This window comes from Balaenoptera physalus (genome assembly GCF_965194825.1).
Source record: "Balaenoptera physalus genome assembly, chromosome: 2".
NCBI lineage: Eukaryota > Metazoa > Chordata > Mammalia > Artiodactyla > Balaenopteridae > Balaenoptera > Balaenoptera physalus.
In genome coordinates this window covers 9689017-9710190 of record NC_138883.1, presented here as the reverse complement: position 1 = coordinate 9710190, position 21174 = coordinate 9689017, and the positions used below count along the sequence as shown (strand labels likewise).

At 49.4% G+C, this 21174-nt stretch overlaps 1 protein-coding gene across 3 annotated transcripts in view; it reads right to left on the bottom strand.

The window, feature by feature from the left end:
* Window positions 1-21174, bottom strand: part of CLMN (calmin) — a 123804-nt gene that overhangs the window by 34535 nt on the left and 68095 nt on the right. For all 3 annotated transcript variants that reach the window (XM_082448301.1, XM_082448300.1, XM_082448302.1), the window contains exons 2-4: window positions 10268-10329; window positions 6733-6828; window positions 3940-4023 (exon numbers count right to left, since the gene is read on the bottom strand). In XM_082448301.1, coding sequence (XP_082304427.1) covers window positions 3940-4023; window positions 6733-6828; window positions 10268-10329 — 242 coding nt within the window. The remainder of the gene's footprint in view (window positions 1-3939; window positions 4024-6732; window positions 6829-10267; window positions 10330-21174) is intronic.

Genomic DNA, 21174 nt, shown 5'->3' with positions numbered 1-21174 from the left:
ACAATCCTGGCCTTCGCTACCCCCTGGAGGAAGCCCAGCATGGCCTCTGAGCTGAGGTTCATGGAAAGTGTCCCAAAGTGAGAAATCACAGAGCTGCCTTGTAGGGATGTGGGGAATAGGATGGTGCACCCTCTTGGGACAGGGAGGGAAGGGGGGGGCAGGGAGCAGCTGCCACCTTTGGAGAATAAAGCACTCTGCTGGCCACAGGGACTGGGGAGCCTGGCTGAGGGAAGGCGGGGGTTGTGGATATTCCCGAAGACCTTGCCTCGGGTGCCCAGCCACTGCTTGGCTCTCCCTGGCAAACAGACGATGTTAGCAGCCAGACATCAGTCAGAAGCTTCAGGGACAATGCCCTCCTCCTCCTCTTCCCGCTAACTTGGTGGTTTTCACCACACTGACAATAAATGGACCAACTGGCTTCTGGGAATATTCCTTCTCCCCCTCTGGCTGGCACATCCATCGTGGGGCAGTGATAATGGTCATCACGGTAATGCCCTCCCTGGGGAGTGCTGACTTCTGCCCAGTGGTTTTCATGGGTTAGTTTAGTGAATGCTCACACTATACCCATTGCATAGATGAGGAAGCTGAGGCTCAGAGAGGTTGAATGACCTGCCGGAGGTCACAGAGCTGGTCCTGCAGGGCAGCGGGTCTCTGACACAGGAGTGAACACTATACTCTGAGCCTCATAGTTTCGGGGGAGAGAAGGAGGGACAGAGGCTGGCCACACTAACAGCACCTGAATCCTGGGGCAAATGGGACCTGACTGCTGCCCTTCCAGCACCCGCTTGGCATTGATCGCCCAGTTCTGGGCACTCCTTTGGCTCAGGAGAGCCACTGTGGCCCGTCCTGCCTCGAGCTGGGACAGTGGGACAGGAAGGGGCCAACAAGGGCCCAGGAGCGCTCTGTGGATTCTGGCAATGGGATAGAGACCGCGACCGAAATGCCTGTTTCCACCTGCCTCACTCACCGGTGCGCCCCTCCCCACGGGGCCATTCACCTGTCTCACCTGCCGGCCACGGGAGCCAACGGGGCAAAGAGCGGACATAACACAACCACATTTGGCATATTTCCAGATTTTTAAATAGAAAATAAAGGAGAAGGGAGCTTTAATGTTCTTTTGTATCCCTAATGTTCTTTTGCACCATAAGGCAGCTACTGCAGTTGGGGAAACATTTAGGGGCGGATTACAGAAGGCCAGGCCTGCCACCCCTGAGCATGGGCTAGTCCTACCTGCAACGCCCCCCCCCCCAGCAGGCTCCCGGGCTGTTTGTTTTTTCGCTTCTGCAGGATCACTGCTCCTCCCCGGGCCCCTGCAGTGATGAGCAGCCTGCTGTCCGCTGAGGCCTCTTCTGCGAGACTCTAAGCTCCTGGAAGCGGAGATGCTCTCCTAATGCAGCTTTATGTCCCCAAGGCTGAGCACAGCCCGGGGCCCACAGAAGACACTTTGTAAATGCAGGGGGAGAGCTCTGCCTACAGTACAGAGCCATCAACACGTGGCAGCTGGCAGAGCAGGAAATTACTTAGGGGTTCACAAGCTGGAAGGAAGAACAGGGAGTATCCCAGGCAGTGGTCCCAAGGCCCCACGTTATCATAAAAACAACGCGCTTCGGAATTCAGGGGTGGACACTGCCCAGAAGGGCCACGCCTAATGCTCCCTTCCAGGAGGAGACGGTGGAGCTATGGAGCTGGGGAGAGGTAGCAAGAGCGACAGCTAACGAACGCAGCCCACGCCCTGCGCCCCGTGCGTGCACTTGGCTAAACCCCACCTGGACGGGCACATTCCACCCTCAACAACTGTCTGAAGTAGGTTTGGCTCTTATCACCTCTATGTAACAAGATGTGGAAATGGAGGCTCAAGGAGTCTACATCATTTTCCAGGAGTGGAAGCCGTGGCAGCGGTGCCCTGAACGTGCCGTCAGCACCGAGGCGGATGGCGAAACTGACTCTGCAGAGAGGCTAGCGTTTTCACGAAACGGGACGTGCTTTTTTAAAAGCAGCTTTATTGAGAGATACAATTCACATCCCATCCAATTCACCCATTTAAAATATACAATTCCATGGTTTTTTGGCATCACCGTAATTTTAGAGCATTTTCATCACCTCAGAAAGAAATCCTATACCCTTTAACTGTCACTTGTCTAATCCCCCAACCCCTCTCAACCCTGAGCAACCACCCATCTCTTTTTTGACTCGAGAGATTTCCCTGCTGGCCGTTTCATAGGAATCGATTCACAGAAGAAGTGGTCCTTTTTTTTTTTTTTTTTTTTTGGGTATTATTATTATTATTATTACATCTTAAGGAGTGAAACTAATGTACAGAGAAGTTAATTAACTTGTTCAGATTTACACAGCTAGAAGGTAGAGAAACCAGAAATAAAAAACAAGGTAGAGTGGCTTCAGAATGTGTAGTCTTTTTTTGTTTGTTTGTTTGTTTGTTTGTTTGTTTTTTTATACTGCAGGTTCTTATTAGGCATCAATTTTATACACATCAGTGTATACATGTCAGTCCCAATCGTCCAATTCAGCACACCACCATCCCCACCCCACCGCAGTTTTCCCCCCTTGGTGTCCATGTCCATTCTCTACATCTGTGTCTCAACTTCTGCCCTGCAAACCGGCTCATCTGTACCATTTTTCTAGGTTCCACATACATGCGTTAATATACGATATTTGTTTTTCTCTTTCTGACTTACTTCACTCTGTATGACAGTCTCTAGATCCATCCAAGAAGTGGTCCTTTTTGTCCGGCATCTTTAATAACGTTTTCAAGGTTCGTCCACACTGTAGCTTGTATCAGCACTTCATTCTTTTTCATGGCAGAATAATATTCCATTGCATGGACAGACCACGTTTTGTTCATCCCTTTGTCCACGGACGGACATGTGGGTTGTTCCCGCCTTCTGGCTATTATGAATGATGCTGCGATGACCAGAGCTGTGCTTTTTGGCCGTCACCACCTGAACTCCCTCCCAGGTCTGGGGCTTTCCCCACAGTACGGGAGACAGAGTACACCTCCCTCTTCAAAAGCCAAAGGTGCTTTACTCTGCCCTTGGCAGCCAGGACATGGGTGGGGATCCAGGCTTCTCAGCCCAGGCCTTAGAATCTGAATGAGTGACACTGAGAGTTCCTTCCAGCGGCTGTGCTGGGGGCAGGGGGGCAGTGCAGTAAAAACCCCTCAGCTTGCCCGACACATCGGCATGTACAGTAGATCATCACAAAGTGCAATTTGTTTGGGGTTCCTGACGGTAAACAACAGGATCTGATCTGGGCTGATTTAAGCAGAAAAGGAATGTGTTGAAAGGATGCCAAGGAGTCACAGAATGACTTGGAAGACGGGGGAGTCAGGGCTGGGATGAAACCCAGGGCTGCTAAGTGCCAGCACCACTGCACGGCCCCTCCCCCTCCCAATGCAGGGACCCACGTGGTCACTAATTAGTGAAACTTAATGAAAGGGGAACTTTGGAAATTTCATCCCTCTAGGGCCATTCCTTCCCAGTTTGGAAGGACATGAAGCAGAGTTCAAAACACAGAAAAGGCTAATTTAAGTCTAGAAAGTTATATCAAAGGGGACAGAATTATGTAATTTTCCCCCGGCTCATTTAGCCCCCTTTTCCTCCTTGCTTCTCCCATATTCTGAGTTCTAAGAAAAAGTTTTACACCCTGACGTGCTCTTATCCCCCAAAATGAAAAAGAAATGTCAACTAAATTCTGAACATCTGAGAGCCTGATGGAGATGGAGGGGCGGGCAGGGAGCCAGGGATTGTATCTCCGGCTGATGGATTAGCTGCGTGAGTTCTGTTACATTTCAACTTAGTTTCATTCGACCATCTCAGCAGGGTCCCCTTTGCTCACATCTCTTGTGACGAGCATTAAACTTCAAATTATGTCCTTTTTGTCACAGGGAAGTCTGTGTTAACAAGATGTGTTTCAAATACTTACATTGCTATCTTCCAGAAACTTAAGTGCTTTCGCTATGTTGTTCAACCGAAAAATACGATGGGATGAGGATTTGTACTCGTGCAGCTGTAACACAAACCAGAACAAAACAAGCAGTTAAGCCAAGACAGGCACTCAGTCCCCAGCGGTGCCGTTGGATGTGCTTGTCTTTTTCTTTACCTTTTTCACATTAGTCTCAAGAGAAGGTTGGGGCTCATAGCACAGCCCACACGGACCACATCCAAACCCGGGCACGGGGCCCCAGGACACACAACCGTAGCCTCAGGGGCCCCCGACGGTCACCTTATTTATGGTTTCTGGGACCAAACTCACTCGAGTTGGTGAAGGAGGGGAATCCAGGGGTTAAACAAGGGACAGATTTATCAAATTTTTCTCTCTGACCCAGCTCCTGGCTTTTGATATTCCTCCCTCCTCCAGAGACTGTCGGTGACACGTTCTTCTCACTGCACTGATGCTTTTCGTCAGGGCAGAAAGCGTCAGCCGGGGGTGTCACCCACAGCTGCTAAATCATCCGGTAAGCCCTCCCTGGCGGCCGCAGATGTTTCTGTTTTCTGGCCAAGAGCTTTGTGGACATTTATCCCAGGTCAGAGAGAGAGAGAGACAGACAGAGAGACAGAGACAGAAACACAGACAGACAGAGAACAGAGAGACAGAGAAAGAGACAGACACAGAGAGACACAGAGAAACATAGAGAGACAGAGACAGAGACAGAGACAGAGAGAGAGAGAGAGAGGTGTTTGCAGAAGCAAAAACTCTGACAATGCTAGTCGTACCCACTAGGAGCACCGGCAGAGGAAACTCATCCTGAAACTGAAGTCCATCCCCGCTCCTCCAGGTGGGTGCTTTACACTATAAGGCAAGCCAGTGGGTATCACTTCCACATGGTGTGAACTGCCAGGCAAGCTAATGGGTGTGGTCTTGGATGTTCTTGGCTGGGCTCCAGGATCAAAGACTCCCAACAGAGGCCCCGCAAGGACATGGTAGCTCCTGACCAGTGCCCTGGCAACAAAGTGGGAGCCTGGGCTGCTGGGAACATAGAACGAGGGGCTAGAACGCGCTTTTTCAGGAAGCCTATTAGACACTATGCTGCCAGCCCATTGTGAGATGTGCAAAGAAATCAAATACAGTAAGTCCCCTGCATACGATCCTTCAAGTTGTGAACTTTCAAAGACGCGAATGTGCGTTTGCATGTCCAGTCACGTAAGTTAGTTCACGTGTCTGGCGTACATTGCCATGTGCGTGCATCCTCTACAAGTGGTTGTGCTTTTGTGTACTTTACTGTACAGTACTGTATAGAGTACAGTAGTACAGTATCCTTATTTCAAGACCAGGATGTCTGGAAGCAAGCCTAAAAGCAGTGGTATAGAGCCGATTGTGTTAGATGGGTACCTAGGCTAACTTTGTGGGACTTATGAACAAATTGGACTTACACACACGCTCTCGGAACGGAACTCATTCATATGTAGGGGACTTACTGTACTCCTTTTACTGCAGTGGCTTTGCCCTTCATTAGAATTCATAAGATCACTTTGCACAGCCCCCTTGTGGCGGAGTGGGGAGGCTATTGGGAAAGCAAAGGCAAGGAAGGGGTGTGATAGGACTCCAGCCACATTAGATCTGAGAACAGAAGTAGGGGCTCTTGACTTTAAAGCTACAGTTAAGAACAAATCCAGATGGGCTTCCCTGGTGGCGCAGTGGTTAAGAATCTGCCTGCTAATGCAGGGGGACACGGTTCAGGTCCTTGTCCGGGAAGATGCCACATGTCGCGGAGCAACTGAGCCCATGCTCTGCAACAAGAGAAGCCACCGCAACGAGAAACCCACGCACCACGCAGCAACGAAGACCCAGCGCAGCCAAAAATAAAATAAATAAATTTATTAAAAAAAAAAAAAAAGAACAAATCCAGAGAGGTCCACATGAGCTGAGCTATACCCCATTGCGGCACTTTTGTATCAGCCACGCTGGGTCTCTTGGGCCAAATCAAACACTGGACTCTAGAGCCGGTTTCTCAAAATTGACACCACTGGTATTCTGACCAGATCACTGTGACCCCTCAAGGAACCTCTGGCAGTGCCTGGGGACATTTTTGGTTGTCACACCTGGGGGTACTACTGGCATCCAGTGGATAGAGACCCAAGGATGCTTGCTGTTACACATCCTGCAATGCCCAGGTCAGTGCCCCCATGACAAAGAACTACCCCAGCCAAAATGCCAACAGTGTAGAAGCTGTTAAACCCTGCTCTGTGAATTGGGGAGAGAGGACCGACCTATATACAGCAGATACAGGCAACATGGAGCTGGTGAAGATCCAAAGTGGAAGGAACCCCAAGATCAGCTGGTTCAATTCAATTTTGGTCATACTCACAAGAAGGTTCTAGAATTCTGTGTATCTAGTTTTAGCCTCAGGGTGGATTATAGATTTTGGCTGATAAGATGCCTTTCTTCTCCATCTTCCTGACTCTTAGCTCTCATTGTAGGTAATTTCATGGCTGGCCAGCTAAACTGTCATGATTCAGTCATGATCCTTATCTTTGGACTCACAGAAAACATGGGGCATTTATTTATTTACTTGCGAAAGTATATTTGCTTAGTTACACATGATTATATCAGTCTTAGTCACCGAGAAAGGAATGTCACCCTCCCAGGTTTCCCGTCATAGGATTTATGGATGGCCAGGTATATGTACATACACATAGATCTGTACGGAAAAGAACCCTTTGGCAATGTTTTCCTTTGCATTTTAACTTCTTCCTAACCCTTCTGGAGCATACGTACCAGATTTCGCCCAGACAGGACTTCTAACAAAGCCATTAGGATTTTGCCATCTTGTATATCAACGAATAAATCTTTAACTTCTAGAGGCGGGTTGCACTGTGGAAGAGGGGGAAAGAAAGTAGCTGATTAGTGATCTGTGTAAGCCACAAAACAATTTCAGAACTGCAGGTTTCACTGGAGAAAAAACTTCGGGACATCCAGATGTGCCTACAGGCAGCAGGGCCCATCCAAGGAGGTAGCAATCCCCTCTCCCTGGAGGTGGCCCGTGGGCAGTGAGTGCGCTGGGGATCTGTGGAGGAGGATCTGGGTGGAAAACGTCAGAAGCCCCCTGCTTTCCTCTCTGACCTGGGGAGGTCTGAGGGACCTGTGTTGTGTCCACCAAGAGTTTGGCTGGGTGTGGCCTGGGGTCCGTGGGGCCGGCTGGAACTTGTTGGGCATATGTCCCAGCACAGGGATTTCCAGACTGTGCTTCCCAGAACAGAGCTTCAGCAGAGCACTTCAGGGAGGCCTATGGGGGCAGGGGGGTCCCAGACGAAGCTGATTCGCGGCACTCCCTTCGATAGCTCTTATTGGCCTTTACTTAGGGTTCCAGGAAGACTTTGCTTAAAGAAAGATTTCTGTTGACTAAAACAAGCTTGATAAAAACTCCTTTAATGCAGGATGGTTAGGATTTATTGAATCTTGGGGGACAGGGTCCAGGAACCTGCATTTTTAATTAACCCCCCAGCATAAACTCTATTTACTTTCTGGTATTGGGGCATTTGGAAGCATTAGAACACTTACTGCTCTTGGGGACAACGAAGGGGGGTGTTCCCACAGGAGACCGGATTAATTGGGGGACAGGAATGGCGGCTGTCACCAGTCAGAGAGCCAGGGAAATCTTGGAGCTGTGGCCCAGGCACCCTTCCCTCCGGGAAGCCCTCCTCTCCGGGAAGGCCTCCTCCCCATGAAAGCCTAGGAGGGCGCATGTTTTCTTTTTTTATTCGGGAAGGTGGCATTTCCTTACCTCTTATACGAGCCCCCTGACTCCCAGTTAGTCAAAATACCGGGCAATTCCACCCACAGGTGCACAGAAAAGGGCTTTGCTTCAAGGGCAACAGCAACTTTGAACCCAAAGGCAAATTATTTTCTTTGCAAACTCCCCGCTGCTCTGCAGGAACATTCCACACGGAGTATGACGGTATCAGGTTACCAAGACTCTTATGGAAATGTTATTCCTGTTAACGTGGGGCAGAAACGCAAGACCTGAACAAAACAGCCCCTGATAGATGAACTCACAAAATTTCCAGCTAGCAGCCCCGACCGTGGCCAAACCTTGCTTTTGAGCTGAACCTGGAGAATAATTTCCATTGACAGTGTCTGTAAGAGCCTCAGCCCAGCAGCAGCAAGCGGGGCCTTGGCCAGCCTCCATCTGCAAGATGGCAGGAGCAGAAATTGAACCCACTCCAGTGAAAACACTCCTCAGGGCCCCAGACGTTCCATGGGCTTCATGAGATTGGTATGGCCGAGTAAACAGCACCGCCAGGGGTTTCTTCATGATCTAACTCCTTGGGTAAATTAAGGAATTTTTCCAGAAGCCAGAGACCCCGTAAATATTTCTGACAGCCTTCAAATTGCAGTTAAGCCCACTTCCCCAAGGAGTTCCTGGGTTTCCTTTACATGAAAAGTTTTTCTTGAAAGTCTCAAGGTTGGAAACACGGCTGTGAATTTTGCCCTGTTTATTACGAATCAGTTTTAGGTGCTATCTGATTTATCTGTAGAGTGGGTGCTACCCACCTGCCCCAAAAAAGGAAGCAGAAGCATGGCCACGGAGAAAATTCTGGATGCGATCAATGCTAACAGAGGTTCGTTTGGGGGAGGTGGTGAGTGAGTGCGAGGGTATTTGCTCTATTACCCTCTGTACTTTTCTGTATTTATTTTTTAATTAAAAGAAAGAAATACGCTATGGCTAAACTCCGTCCACCAGGAGGAATTTCCAGCTACCCTGATACACATCAGGCATTAATTTAGGAGTTCAGTGAACTCAGATTTTGGGAACGGTTTTCCTTTTTTTCCAAAAATAACACTTCACTGTGTGAGCACTGCCGAAAATGCACCAATAGTCAAAACAACTGGCAAGTGATTTATAACGCTTCATCCATGATATAGAGAGACTTTGCCCTGAAGATTTCAGAAGCCTCCTGGGTTGAGTGTAACCCGTTCTACAGGTGGGGAACAGAAGTGTGGGTGGTCAAGCGTCTGCTCGGGAAATATTATAGGCCTAAAGTTTACGCTACGTGAATTAAAATTTCGGTCAAGTGCTCCACTTCCTAAAAAACCACATTTATTTTCTCTGCTTTCTAATCATTTCAGTGATTTCCTCCAAGAACCTTTCTTTGGGGTTAACTCTAAGGGCAGTTAATATTACTCTTGTGCCTTTTAAGAGGAGAGGAGAGAAGAAAATATAGGTACTAAACTCACGGAAGTAGGATACTTGAATACCACCAGCTTTGAAAGACATGAGACTACTGGCTGGGTCTATTTGGAGAACCAGATAGTGGAATTTAAGAAGACGTGAAGTGAGTAAAATGAATCCTGATAAACCAGCTTTCTTATAATAAGAAAAATCATCTCTCCTCCCCCAGCCCCGGGCAATTTAGAATGTTCTCTGTCGGGGGGCTAACCTAGTGGTGAGAAGGGTTCAGATTTCTCCTCCTCCGAGCTGTTTATTTATCCATTTCACATCCCGCCCCTTCTCTGCTGTTCATCCTTGTGTCCGGTTCAGCTGCTTTTGTTTTTAGGGTTTGTGTGCCTGAGAAGCCGGCAGACAAAATGCGGTTCAATGTTGCCTGGCCAGAGTATGTTAGCAAAAAAAGAAAAAGGGGAGAAGAGGGGTCATGACGTGGAATATGCAGGAGAAGCCACAGGCAGAGCTTTCTTCTCGGTCGTGGGATTGCAGAGAAGCGATTCAATGTCTCCAGGCTTCTGTTTCCTCATTCGTAACAGGATGGGGTGCGGGGTAAGGAGGGTTGTCTTGAGGATTAAAGGGGATGTGTGCTCGATGCACCCAAACAAGCAGATAATATTGTTGACCAATAGCAGCATTACGTGATGAAACAGGGAATCTGGCTTGGTTAAAAAGTGTGAGGAGTTTTTGCTTGAATCAACCCAAATACCTATAAATGGGTCTGCACGAGAGCCTCCCCGACCACCCCAGACTAGAGGTCGAGATCCCCCCAGCCCCATGTTTGGGTTGTGCAACAGTGAATGTTTCCTAACTTGTGCTCAGCGATTCCTATTTAAAGATGGACCCTCTCCTTCCCCAGCTAGACTGATAACCCCAGGAGGTCAGAACCCCATTTCTTACTTACCTTCACGTTCCCAGCACTGAGCTTGACGCTTGGCAATGAGAATGCCCTCAACGGATGTTTAAATGAATGAATGAAAAACAACAACACAACAAAAACACAGAGCAGCCTCACCCCCGCTCTGCTGAACTCTGCTCTCAGTTATGGAGGAAGCCCCCACTTAACGACAAGCCGAGCGCCCTGCTTACCTTCTCCAGATGGAGGTTTATCCATCGAGTAAAAGTCCGCTTCTGCACGTTCTCCCTCTCAACTGAAAACAAAGAAGTGCCATTAGCTGGGTGCAAAGAAATACATGCAAAATCCCACCCTCCTCTTCCCAAGGGGAGAATCTATGGAATCTCTGTAGGATGGGGAGCCCCGGAGGTCCCATGCAGGGATGGAGACCTTCCCAGAAGGAGGCTGGCAAGGGGTAGGGGAGCACCTTGAATCCATTTTCTCCAGCCCAACCCTGAGCATCTTAAATAGATTAAAGACCCATGAATTCAGACACACAGAACAAAATCTTACGCACAAGCTAACGTGAGCATTTGGGCATTTGACTCTCCAGCATAAGGAGCACTGGTGGGAAGATACAAATTTAAAGCACGAGGTGATGGTGCCACACACCTGCCTGGCGGTAGTCAGAGGCGCTGGGATGGAGGAAAGGAGGGGAGGTTAGTGATTAGGAATCGGGAGGGGGCTCGGGAATGTGTGGTGGAAAGAATTTGACAGTCCTGGCTTGGACTCTTAGCCTGGTCACCTCCCAGCTTTGTGTCCTTGGGCCAGTCGCCTATCCCCATATCTGATCTTCCCCATGAAGGTACATGGGTGGACAGCCCACTTCCAGGCTGCCGTAAGACTCACCTGCGATCCTGCAGGTCAAGCTCAACAGGGTTCCTGGCACAATAGCTGCTCATTTTTTTTTTCCTTTGTAGCAATTATTTTTAGAGCCAGGGAATACTTTGTGCCCCCCAGGAGGGGAGAGCTCTGCAGAGCCCCAGTGAGCAGGGAGGACGGCAACCAGACACAGACCCCTTCTCCCACAGGACAGAATTTCCCAAACAGGTTTCTTAGGAGGAAAGGTCTTTCCTTTTCAAGAGTTATTGCCATCTATCTACCCAGCACAAATTGTGTCCTGGACACTTCGTTTCCAATAATCTTTAATCCTGACAATACCATCTGCGAAGTAGAAACTAGTATTCTATAGATGAACAAAATGGGGCTCAGAGAGGTACCCTGACATGCCCCGGACATCAGTTGGAGAGGGACAGAGCTGAGCATCTGTCTGTCTGCCCCTCATCAGCCAGCACCCTGGAAACGGAAGGCTTGGGTTTGAATTCCATCTCTTCCAAAAATTACGACAAAGGCATCTGCAGTAGTAATGATAATGATTTAAAAAACATTTACCGAACACCAGCTATGCGGCAGTTACCCATCTAAGCACTTTACATGCATTCACTGATTGAATCCTTCCTTCAACCCTCGCAGGGAGGGAGCTTCAAGATGGGAAAACTGGGGCACTTGCCCAGCGTCACGCAATTAGTAAGCGTATTGTTCCTATGAGGAAACTGAGGATGAAAGAGCTAATAAGCCACAGAATTAGGACTTGGAACTAGAGTCTGTGCTTTCCCCATTCGCTCCTGGGCTCTGTGGCATCCGCTGGCTTGGCGCCCGGGGACCCGGAGGGAGTTTCCGTGATAGGCGGTGGTGCCAGTGCCTGGGTCTGGGCGCCCCGGGGACCATGGTAGCAGCCCCTGTAGCTCAAGACGCTACGCCTCTCAGGAAGCTTCCTGGAAATGTCGGAGCCAGAGGACTCCTAAATTACTAAGTTCTGGATTTCAACATATTGGAAGAACATATCACATATGCTTAAAACCATTTCATATTTCTTTAGCAATAAGGAAATGAGAGGCAATTTATCTCCTGGCGGAGAAAAAAAGGCTACGGTTTTCTCTAGCGACTGTGGTTCTTTTTTTCTCGCAGCCTCATTATTAGGTAGATAGTGGTGCCCATACATCAAATTTTAATATTGTGCCTTTCAATCTTTTTAATTGAAGAGCCAGCAGACAGTAATTATGCATATAACTGCTTCTCTCTCATTTTCCTCTTTTTCTGTCAGGGAAGGTCACTGGCTAGTAGGCATAAGGATGAAAGAGCTCATTCTAGTGAACTGTGTTTCGTGGGAGGCGGGAGGAGGGAGAAAGGAAAAGAAGCTGATGGAAACGGGGCCAGGAGGGGGGCATGTGCTGAGGGCCATGAGTTACAGAGTTCCAGAACTTCCCAGAAGATGGGAGAGACCTTTCTGCCTCTGCAGCTTTTTCCGTAGTGTGGGTCTTCCCATAGTTTAGTGTCTGTCCCGCTGTTGATGGACATGGGCTGTTTCTGGTTTTTTACTGTGTGGAGCGGTGCAGTAGCCAGCACTCTGGCACAGGCAACCTGGCATGTGAGTCTCTGTGCACAAACGTGTGACTATAGTTCTTACGCCTGACGACTAAAAGCGGAACTGCTGGGTCTTAGTAGTGGGCACATTTGAAAATTTAATAGCTACTTCCAGACTGCCCTCCCAAAAGGCTGCCCCAGTTTATACCTTCACCCCCACCTGTCTTTAAACAAGTTTATGGGGATTGTAAAGTATTTACACACACATTCAAACACTCAGGCTGGTTTCTCCATATGGCTTCAGAGAGAGCAAAGTCTGTCTCCTGAAACAGAAGTGCATTCAGTGAAAGCCTAAGAGAACCAGGCGTAGGCTGTTAGTTTAACTGTGCGAAAGGGTGCAAATGAGGAAGTGGGTGTAAATGAGGAAGTGGGTGTCTGTTAGTCTACATATGCCTCATCTATCTGCCCACTGAGCCACCTATCTGTCCATCCACTCACCCATCCACCCACCCATTAGTCCATCCATCCATCCATCCATCCATCCATCCATCCATCCATCCATCCATCTATCCATCCACCCACCCATTAGTCCATCCATCCATCCATCCATCCATCCATCCATCCATCCATCCATCCATTCATCCATTCAGCCAGCCTTCCAGCTGATACTTACTCAATGATTACTACTTGCTGGGAACTATGCCCAACCCTGTGGGCAAAATCAGAGATGAAGAATTAAGCATTCATGGAATCTTGCACTCCAAGAATTCACAGCCAAATAGGAGAGAGAAAACACGGATGCCGCAAGGCACATAAACAAGGAGAAATGAATTAGAAATTGCAAGAGCTGATGGGATGGGAGGAGGTGATTTCAGACTCCACGGGGGACTCCTCTGGGGGCCCTAAGATGATCCCCCCATAGAATTGGGACACGGAGGGATCCTGAAAGGCAAAGACAGCATTTTAGCCCTGCCCTGATCCACAGCCAACCTCTGGGTGGCTTCACTTCCATTCCAGCCAAGGCCAGTGGGTGAATCCGGGCACAAATCAGCTTCAAGAGCACAGTGGAGCCATAGGAGGGCAAGGTGATGACTGAAGACACCAGGGGACTGTGAGACTAAGTCACAAATAGCAGATGAGTCCCAAACAGAAATAGGGTACGGAGACCATACTTTCTGTTCCTGAAACTAGGACACGCCGCTCAATACACAGGAGAGAGAATGCGAGAATTTAGCCTGCCCCAGAAGGCCCACCTAAGGGCCACACACCTTTAGACCATTAGCTGACCTTGGTCAAGGTCAGAACTTTCAAAATACCTTTGTCTCAGTCTCCCCTCTGCAGGATGGGGAAAACGGTGCCTCCCTCCCAGGAATGCTGTGAAGATCGAAAGGGATCTGCCAGAACAGCATTCCCAACAGCTGTTCCAGAAGGGCCACCTTTCCCCCAGCCCCATGGCACACCGCGTGTCCTTGGGGTATTTTATCTGGCGTCTCCACACAAAGGTCAGCCGCCCTTTCCGGGCCTTCTGCATTTCCAAACACCCACCCCCATCCCGCAGGCCTTTTCTACTTCTGGCCCTGCCAAGACTATAAACTTTATATAGTTTCCATAAACCCAACAGCCCCTTTTGTCCACGGCACCTATCACGTTGTAAAGGTGTAGGAAACCATTTCTCAGGAAGGGTCTGGCCTTCTTGCAGAGTGCTTGTGGGGCCTGGTGTGGGTTTACTGGGCAACACGGAGTAATAACAGCGCTGTAAAATCGCCATCCCAGCTCTGCCTGGCCGGCCAGGGTGCTCGAGCACCGGGGGGGTGGAGAAGGAGGGGCTGCCAGGCCCGGGACTCCAAGGGCTCGCACAGAAGGGGCGGCCCAGCCTTCTGGCTCAACTCCACCATCCCAAATTCCAAGGCATGACTTTGGCGCTGGCTTTGCCTAGAACAGGCAATTTGAAAACAGGAGGTGTGACATTCCTTCCTTCTCAATGGCAGGCTCAGGGGGTTGGAAGCCACAGAAAAAGGGATACTAGCTCTGGGAGTTAAAATAGACTCATTTACCTTTGTGGCTGTCTTTCCGTAGGTCCACATTTCCCTCAAACCTACTTCCTATATCATATTTCCTCTATAACAGTCTGCTCTTCCCCACCCCTGGGAAAGCCTTGATGGCTTTATCTGTTGATGAAAATAATATGCTCATCATAAAAAATTAAAATATAGAAAAGCATAGAGAGGGAATTCCCTGGCAGTCCAGTGGTTAGGACTTGGCACTTTCACTGCTGTAGACCCAGGTTTGATCATTGGCTGGGAAACTAAGATCCCGCAAGCTGCCTGGAGGGGGGGAAAGAAAGAAAGGAAGGAAGGAAGAAAGGAAGAAAGGAAGAAAGAAAAGCATAGAGAAATATATCTCAAATCTCTTGAAATCATTACACCCAGAGATCACCAGTATTGCCATTTTAATGACCATCCTCCTAGAACTACACACACACACACACACACACACACACACACACACAGGCTCAGAGTTAATGCACGTGGGCGCTCATGTACACAACTGCAACGTGATCACCTAAAGACTCAGTATTCGTCAGAGCATTGCCCACGGATCCCTAATATCAAGAGCTTCTGGGCTTCTGGGGTGACAGTTAAAATGCTAATTCCTCGACCCCAGCCAAGACTTACTGGGTCACACTCTCTGGGGCTGGGGCCTGGGAATCTGAAATGAACCAGCTCGGGGGTTATGATAGTACACAGCTGAAGAACCTGGGTCTTCCTGGGAAGAGACAAGTGGCACAGTTCCTTGGTCATCTTTGGGCAGAGTAGAGATGGCAATGGGACGTCACCTGGCGGAGGAGAAAGGGCCAGCGTTCTGGAGCCAGGCCCGCAGTGCCACCCCACACCCTGAGATGGAGACGCGGATAGGGCTCCCGGGTTGGCTACAGTATTGCTCATTGGCACCGGCAACAGAAATTCCTTTCCTGCTTTGTCAAAAATGCTCTTCCTGATAATGCTTTAAGTCACTAAATTCACGCAGTTGCTCTGATACTCCCGAGAGATGAATCAGAGCTCGCCTAGGAGGACGGCAGAGCAGAATCCCGCAGGGGAGGCTTAACCTTCGACGTCCATCCAGATGCGGCAGCTGGGGGCACCTGTTTCCAGCTGCAGGGGCACTGCCCGGGCGGGAGGGAGGCGGCTGGGGCCAGCTGTGGCCGCACCTCCAGGAGCTCAAAGCCCTCGCCCAGAGCCGGGCACAGCGCATGTGCTGAACAAACGCAGCTGTAGCTGTTATCGCTAACCTCTGACAAGCTGCTGAACTTTTCTGAAGTTGAGTTTCTTTTCTGTGTAATAGAGACAACGCCTTCCCCTACCAAATGAGACGATGATGCCTGTGCGTGTGTGTGTGTGTGTGTGTGTGTCGGACACACAGAGGACCTCAGTAAACAGACTTGTTTCTTCTCACAATTCATAGCATTCCAGGGACCCATACGTGGGCCCTACAGACAGCTTTCTGTAGGATGGGGCGCGGCTACCCTGGTGACAGCTTGGTGGGCCCTCCCCGTCCCCAGTGGAAAGGTCACTGAAGTCCCCCACTCACCCCTCTCTATCCAGGAGGCAGGGTGGCAGGAGGCCCCGTACTTTTCAAGTTTTACTCCTGTTTTGTGTGAGGGCAGGACCCTGGCACGCATTGGCTGCTGCGCCCCAGGCCTTGTTCGCCAGAAGCCCGGGTCTGTACAGAGGGCCATCTCAGCTCCAGGGGAAGCCACAGCCCCCGACGGTGACAGTCTCAAGGGGTTCCTCCGATAGCATCCTGGTCCAGAAACCTCTTGCCCCACCTTATATGAGCGACGTCCTGAGACACTCACATACACTTTCCCATTCTGGGTCTGAGCTGACTTCCTCCACTGGCTGGGAAAGCCACTATCCTTCTTGCTTCCATGGCTCAGACCCCCACTCACTCTAAGTGTCCCCCTTGGCTCCCTTCAGCTGTGCCAGCTCTTTCCATCATCTGGGGATCTTTAACCCAGGCTCAAGGGCACCCGCCGCCCCACGGACAGCACACAAAGAAGCTAGCCCTCGGGGCGAGCCCCTGCATGCCTGGCCCCCGCCCAGCCTTTGGCACTGCTGGACCCCCAGGAGCCTGAGGCCGCCCCCCGAAGAGGCCGGGTCCCCCACCTCATGGTTTCACTCCTTTCCCCATCTTTCAACACCTCCCAGAAACACAACCTCATTACATGGCCCCATGCTGGTTCATTTGAGAAATAAAACTCAGAAACAAATTAAACGGCAATTTCTTTTTCAGCAGGAGGGGAGCCAGACTTCAGGAGTACCAGGCAAGCAGCCTTCGGTTCCGACTCCTGGGGGCTACTTCCCGCCATCGGCTCTGGTGGTATTAAAAGCCGAGGCCTCCAAGTGGTTTGCACCAGCGGTGATTTTGCATTTAATTTCCTTTGTTTTTCCTCCCCCAGTGTTTGCTCTGACCCAAGTCCCTTTTATTGAGACTTTGGTAATAAAATGCAAAACCCTCCTTGGGACCACAGGCCAAGGAGCATGCAACTCTTACCAATCGGTGTGCAGGGAAGTGGCAGGCAGAGCTGGCAGGGCCCTCTCACCCCCCTTCTAGTTCCTCTGCTGCCTTTTCTCCTTTGTCCCTTGTGGGGCTGGGGATGTGCCGATGGGCCTCAGGACCAAGAGTGAGTCCAGGCTCCAGCCGGTGCGAACCGGTGGTCTCCCCAATATGCACCCGGGGGACTCCAATAAAACTGCCAAGCTCATTCGAACTGGGGACTTAAATCCAATTATCTCACAGGTCCCAGAGGCCACCAATTAACATACCATGTCCTGCCCCACCATGCCCCTGCTTCTTAGCTGCTCCAAAACACATAACCCAGGGCTCCAAAGAGCTAGTCCCAATTACACACCAAATTAAGTTTTAAGCTATATGTATATATATATAGGGCGGGTGCCTGTGACTAACATAAAGAAATAAACCCACTCTAGTTTTTCCTGTGAGTGATCCTGTCTAACCTCAGTGCTCAACCTTGGTCCACCTTGATTTATGACAGATGACGCCAGCCAGCCATAAAAACCAAGGTTGGGAAAAGGGATTTTTAACATCCACCCAGATGGGCAGACCAGGTGACATGACCAAGTCAGGCAGACTGCCCGGACACATCCAGTTGAAACGGAGACGGAGATTTTAAATGGTGTCAGACAGATCATTCACACAGCCATCCAGGAAGCAAATGGGTTGATGCTTACACTCAACCATGGAAAATAAGAATGTGGACCCCGTCCTCATGGGCTTCCTTTGCCAGGTCCCACAAGGAAGGATGGAGAGAGGGAGGGGAGGAGGGAAAGAAGGAAGGAAGGGAAGCAAGATAGAAACATATTCTCTTCCCATACTATGGAGACCGTGATTCCTGGGGGACTGAACTCTCCCTTGTGGACCACAGATTTTGATGATTTTCTTTTTTCTAATACCAGCATTTTCGGGAAAGTATCCTGGCTTCTGAATACTAACTTGAGTAACTTCTAAAACAGTGTTTTCCAAACCACATTCTGCAGAGGACTAGTTCTAAGAGGCCTTTCAAAAGAGGAACCCAGTAAAGCTGGGAAATAGTGCATCCTCTGTTTCCTCTCATGGATATATATGATCAGTATTTTTAAGGCTCTGATAAGTCCTGCAATAAAGACGTGTTTCACTTGGTCTCAACCAAGCTCATCTGAAGCCAGACCCCTTTTCTGGGTAAAACTGATCACAACTTTCTTGTAGAATCCTGCTTTGGAAATAGAGAGAGATGTTCATTCATGGGGGGGTGTCTCCACTGGGTCCTCACAGCCACTGAATTAGGCAGCCGCACTTCCTGTGACAGAGACTCCCATGTGTTTGCCAAACCCTGTTTCCTTTTTCTCATGGGCACATAGCCAAACTACATTTCCCAGCCTCCCTTGCAGGTGGTGGGGACCTCATGGCTGCGTTCCAGCCAATGGTACGCGGGTAGGTGCAAGCATGCCACTTTCAGACAAGGCCAGGCCAATGCTTCATGCCTTGTGCCAAGGATGTAGAGGAGGACCGAGCCATAGCAGGGAAGGAGTCTGGACTCCCAAATCCCCACTGGGACAGGGATCACCCAGTAGTGCCACCCCATGAGGAATACCACTGTGGGACTGTTGAGTGAGTGAGAAATACACCTTCACTGAGTTAAGCCAGAGTCCTTTGGGGATTGTTATTATAGCAGCTGGCCAACCAGGCTTATACCTGCCTTAAGTGAGAACCAGCCTCCCCTGTGCCAGAGAGGAAGGGGAGAAGGGAAAAGTCAACATTTCTGCAGCCTCTTCCAGGCACAGGGAGAAATACTCCGCCACTGAATCCTCACGGCAACCTCAACAGGTGAGCGATGGTGCTTCTGGTGCAGATGGGGAAACTGAGTCTCAGAGAGGGGAAGTGACCTACTCCGGTGCTTGGCTGCACAGCCGAGGGAAGAGTCTAGCCTGGTGAGCCAATACCCTCTCCACGGCACCTTGCTGGGCTGGTGGAACCCTTCAAAGCAAACATCTTATTGAAGAACCTTCACAAAGAATCGGTTTCACACCCAGCTGAGCTCGGCAGAATACAGGCTGACCTGGTGTTTTGTCCCCGAACAGAGCTTAAACAGGCCTAATAAGAACTAGCTTGACTTCTTGGGTTCAGCTCTTTTTTAAAAAGGAGATTAAAATGCTCAGCTGCATACACATGACCTTGATTTGCATTTTTAATAAAGCCCCACACTCACCCTTCAAATACCAATGTTTTTATGTACATGCAAAGGCCAATCAGCTGCGAGATTCTCTAGAATTAGGGTGACCAACTGCCCTGGTTTGCCCTGGATCGAGGGGGATCCCGGGACACAGGACCTCCAGTGCTAAAACTGGGAAAGTCCCAGACACACTGGGATGAGTTGGCCATTCTAAGCAGTAGACACAGCACTGTGTCCTGGAGAGCAGGCGGGAGGGGACAGCTGCTGGGAGGGGCAGAAGGCCCTGGGAGCCACGTGGGAGACCAACACAGCGTAGCTCAAGGTGGTTAATATTTGCTTTAAATGCCAGGGACAGAACAAACCCTGAAATTCCCATTTACAACTTTAAACTACCAACGAAAAGTGACACCAGTGTGAATAGAAATTCCCGCCCTGAGCAGGAGAGGTAACATTGGAAACTATGATGGGGAAAGGCAAGAGGTGTCAAATTCTCCTGAAGCTGGAAGTGTCTCCAAATTTCCTGTTAATTATTAGCCTGAGAGCCCAGAGGCTGCCAATGTGACAAATACAAATGCTTCACACACCATGGGTTCCTTTTTGAAATGCATATGTTTGAAAACAGACAAAGGTTATCTATATACACAGACCATCCAAATGCACACACTTGTGCATGCCCACGTGTGTGTGCATGCCAGAGTGTACACACACACACACCTCAAGGTAATGTGGGTCACCTTCAACCTTCTTCAGGGACCTTTAGTTCCCAGGGTCACTGGAGGCATTTTGTCATTGCAAGGTCTCCCTTATGTCACAGCCATAATGGTTCAGACCTTAAGGACTGCACTCACACTGAGGTCAAGGGCAGATCATTGCCACTGAGTAGAACCCTGTAGAATGGCAAATTCCAGTTCGGTAATCCTACAAAACCCACTGAGACTAGACCCGTGATGCTCAACCCTCACAGTCACCTGGGGAATCTTTAAAAAAAATCAGAGATGCCTGGGCTCCATTCCAGACTAATTGAATCTGAATCCCTGGGGGCGGGGCCCAGGCATCTGCATTTTTAAAGCTCCCCAGGTGATCCTGACACTGAGCCAGGGCTGAGAACCACTGCTCTCAGCCAGGAGTTGGCAAATTTTTTTTGTCAAGGGCCAGATAGTAAATGTTTTAGACTTTGCAGGCCATATGGTCTCTGGCAACTAGTCAACTCTGCAATGGTGGTAGAAAGCAGCCAAGGCGATACCCAAACGAGCATGGTGTGTTCCAATAAAACTTTATTTGTAAGAACAGCTGGTGGGCCGCAGCTTGCCAAGCCCTGCTCTAGACTTCACAAGCCCCATTGCCTGATTTAATCAGCCATTCTAGACTTTGCTGGTGGCCATAGCCTTCACGGCCCAACTTTTAAAAGTCAGTTTGGGGCTTCAGGAGCAGGGGGTTGTTTGCATTCTGTTTACTGTTATAAGAAAAGCAAACAGCAGTGGTGGGGTGGATGGGGCAGAAGGTGTATGGTAAATAAGAGTAGCAGAAAAACTGAGTATTTGGTCCCTGCGAGTCAGAGAAATCCACTTGGATTTTCTCCTCCCATCACCAAAACTGTAAGAAAAGTCACATTTGGGCAACCAGACTTTTAAATAATTCTTGTCCTTATTTTCCTTCTTCAGCAGCTGGCCTTTTTCAAACCAAGTCCTATCACCTAGCCTCTCCCTCCTCATTCCCTGCTAAATATCCACTTTGTCTGAAGAATCCAAGGGAGCAAACACGGAGAAGGAAAACAACCCCACACAATCATTATTTGTTTTCCTTCTTCTTTTGTAAAGTTTAAATGGAAACAGCCTTAAAAAAAAATCAAACAGAGCTACCCGTAGGCAAAATTTCTTAGCAGATTAAACCTTGTCCAAGGAGAGTAATCTCCCTCACCCATTTTCTTAGCACCGCAAGGAACCCAGAATTATTCTGCCCGTCAGAGCACTTGGCAGTTCAGTGTTCTGGCTGGAGAGGCCATTAAAT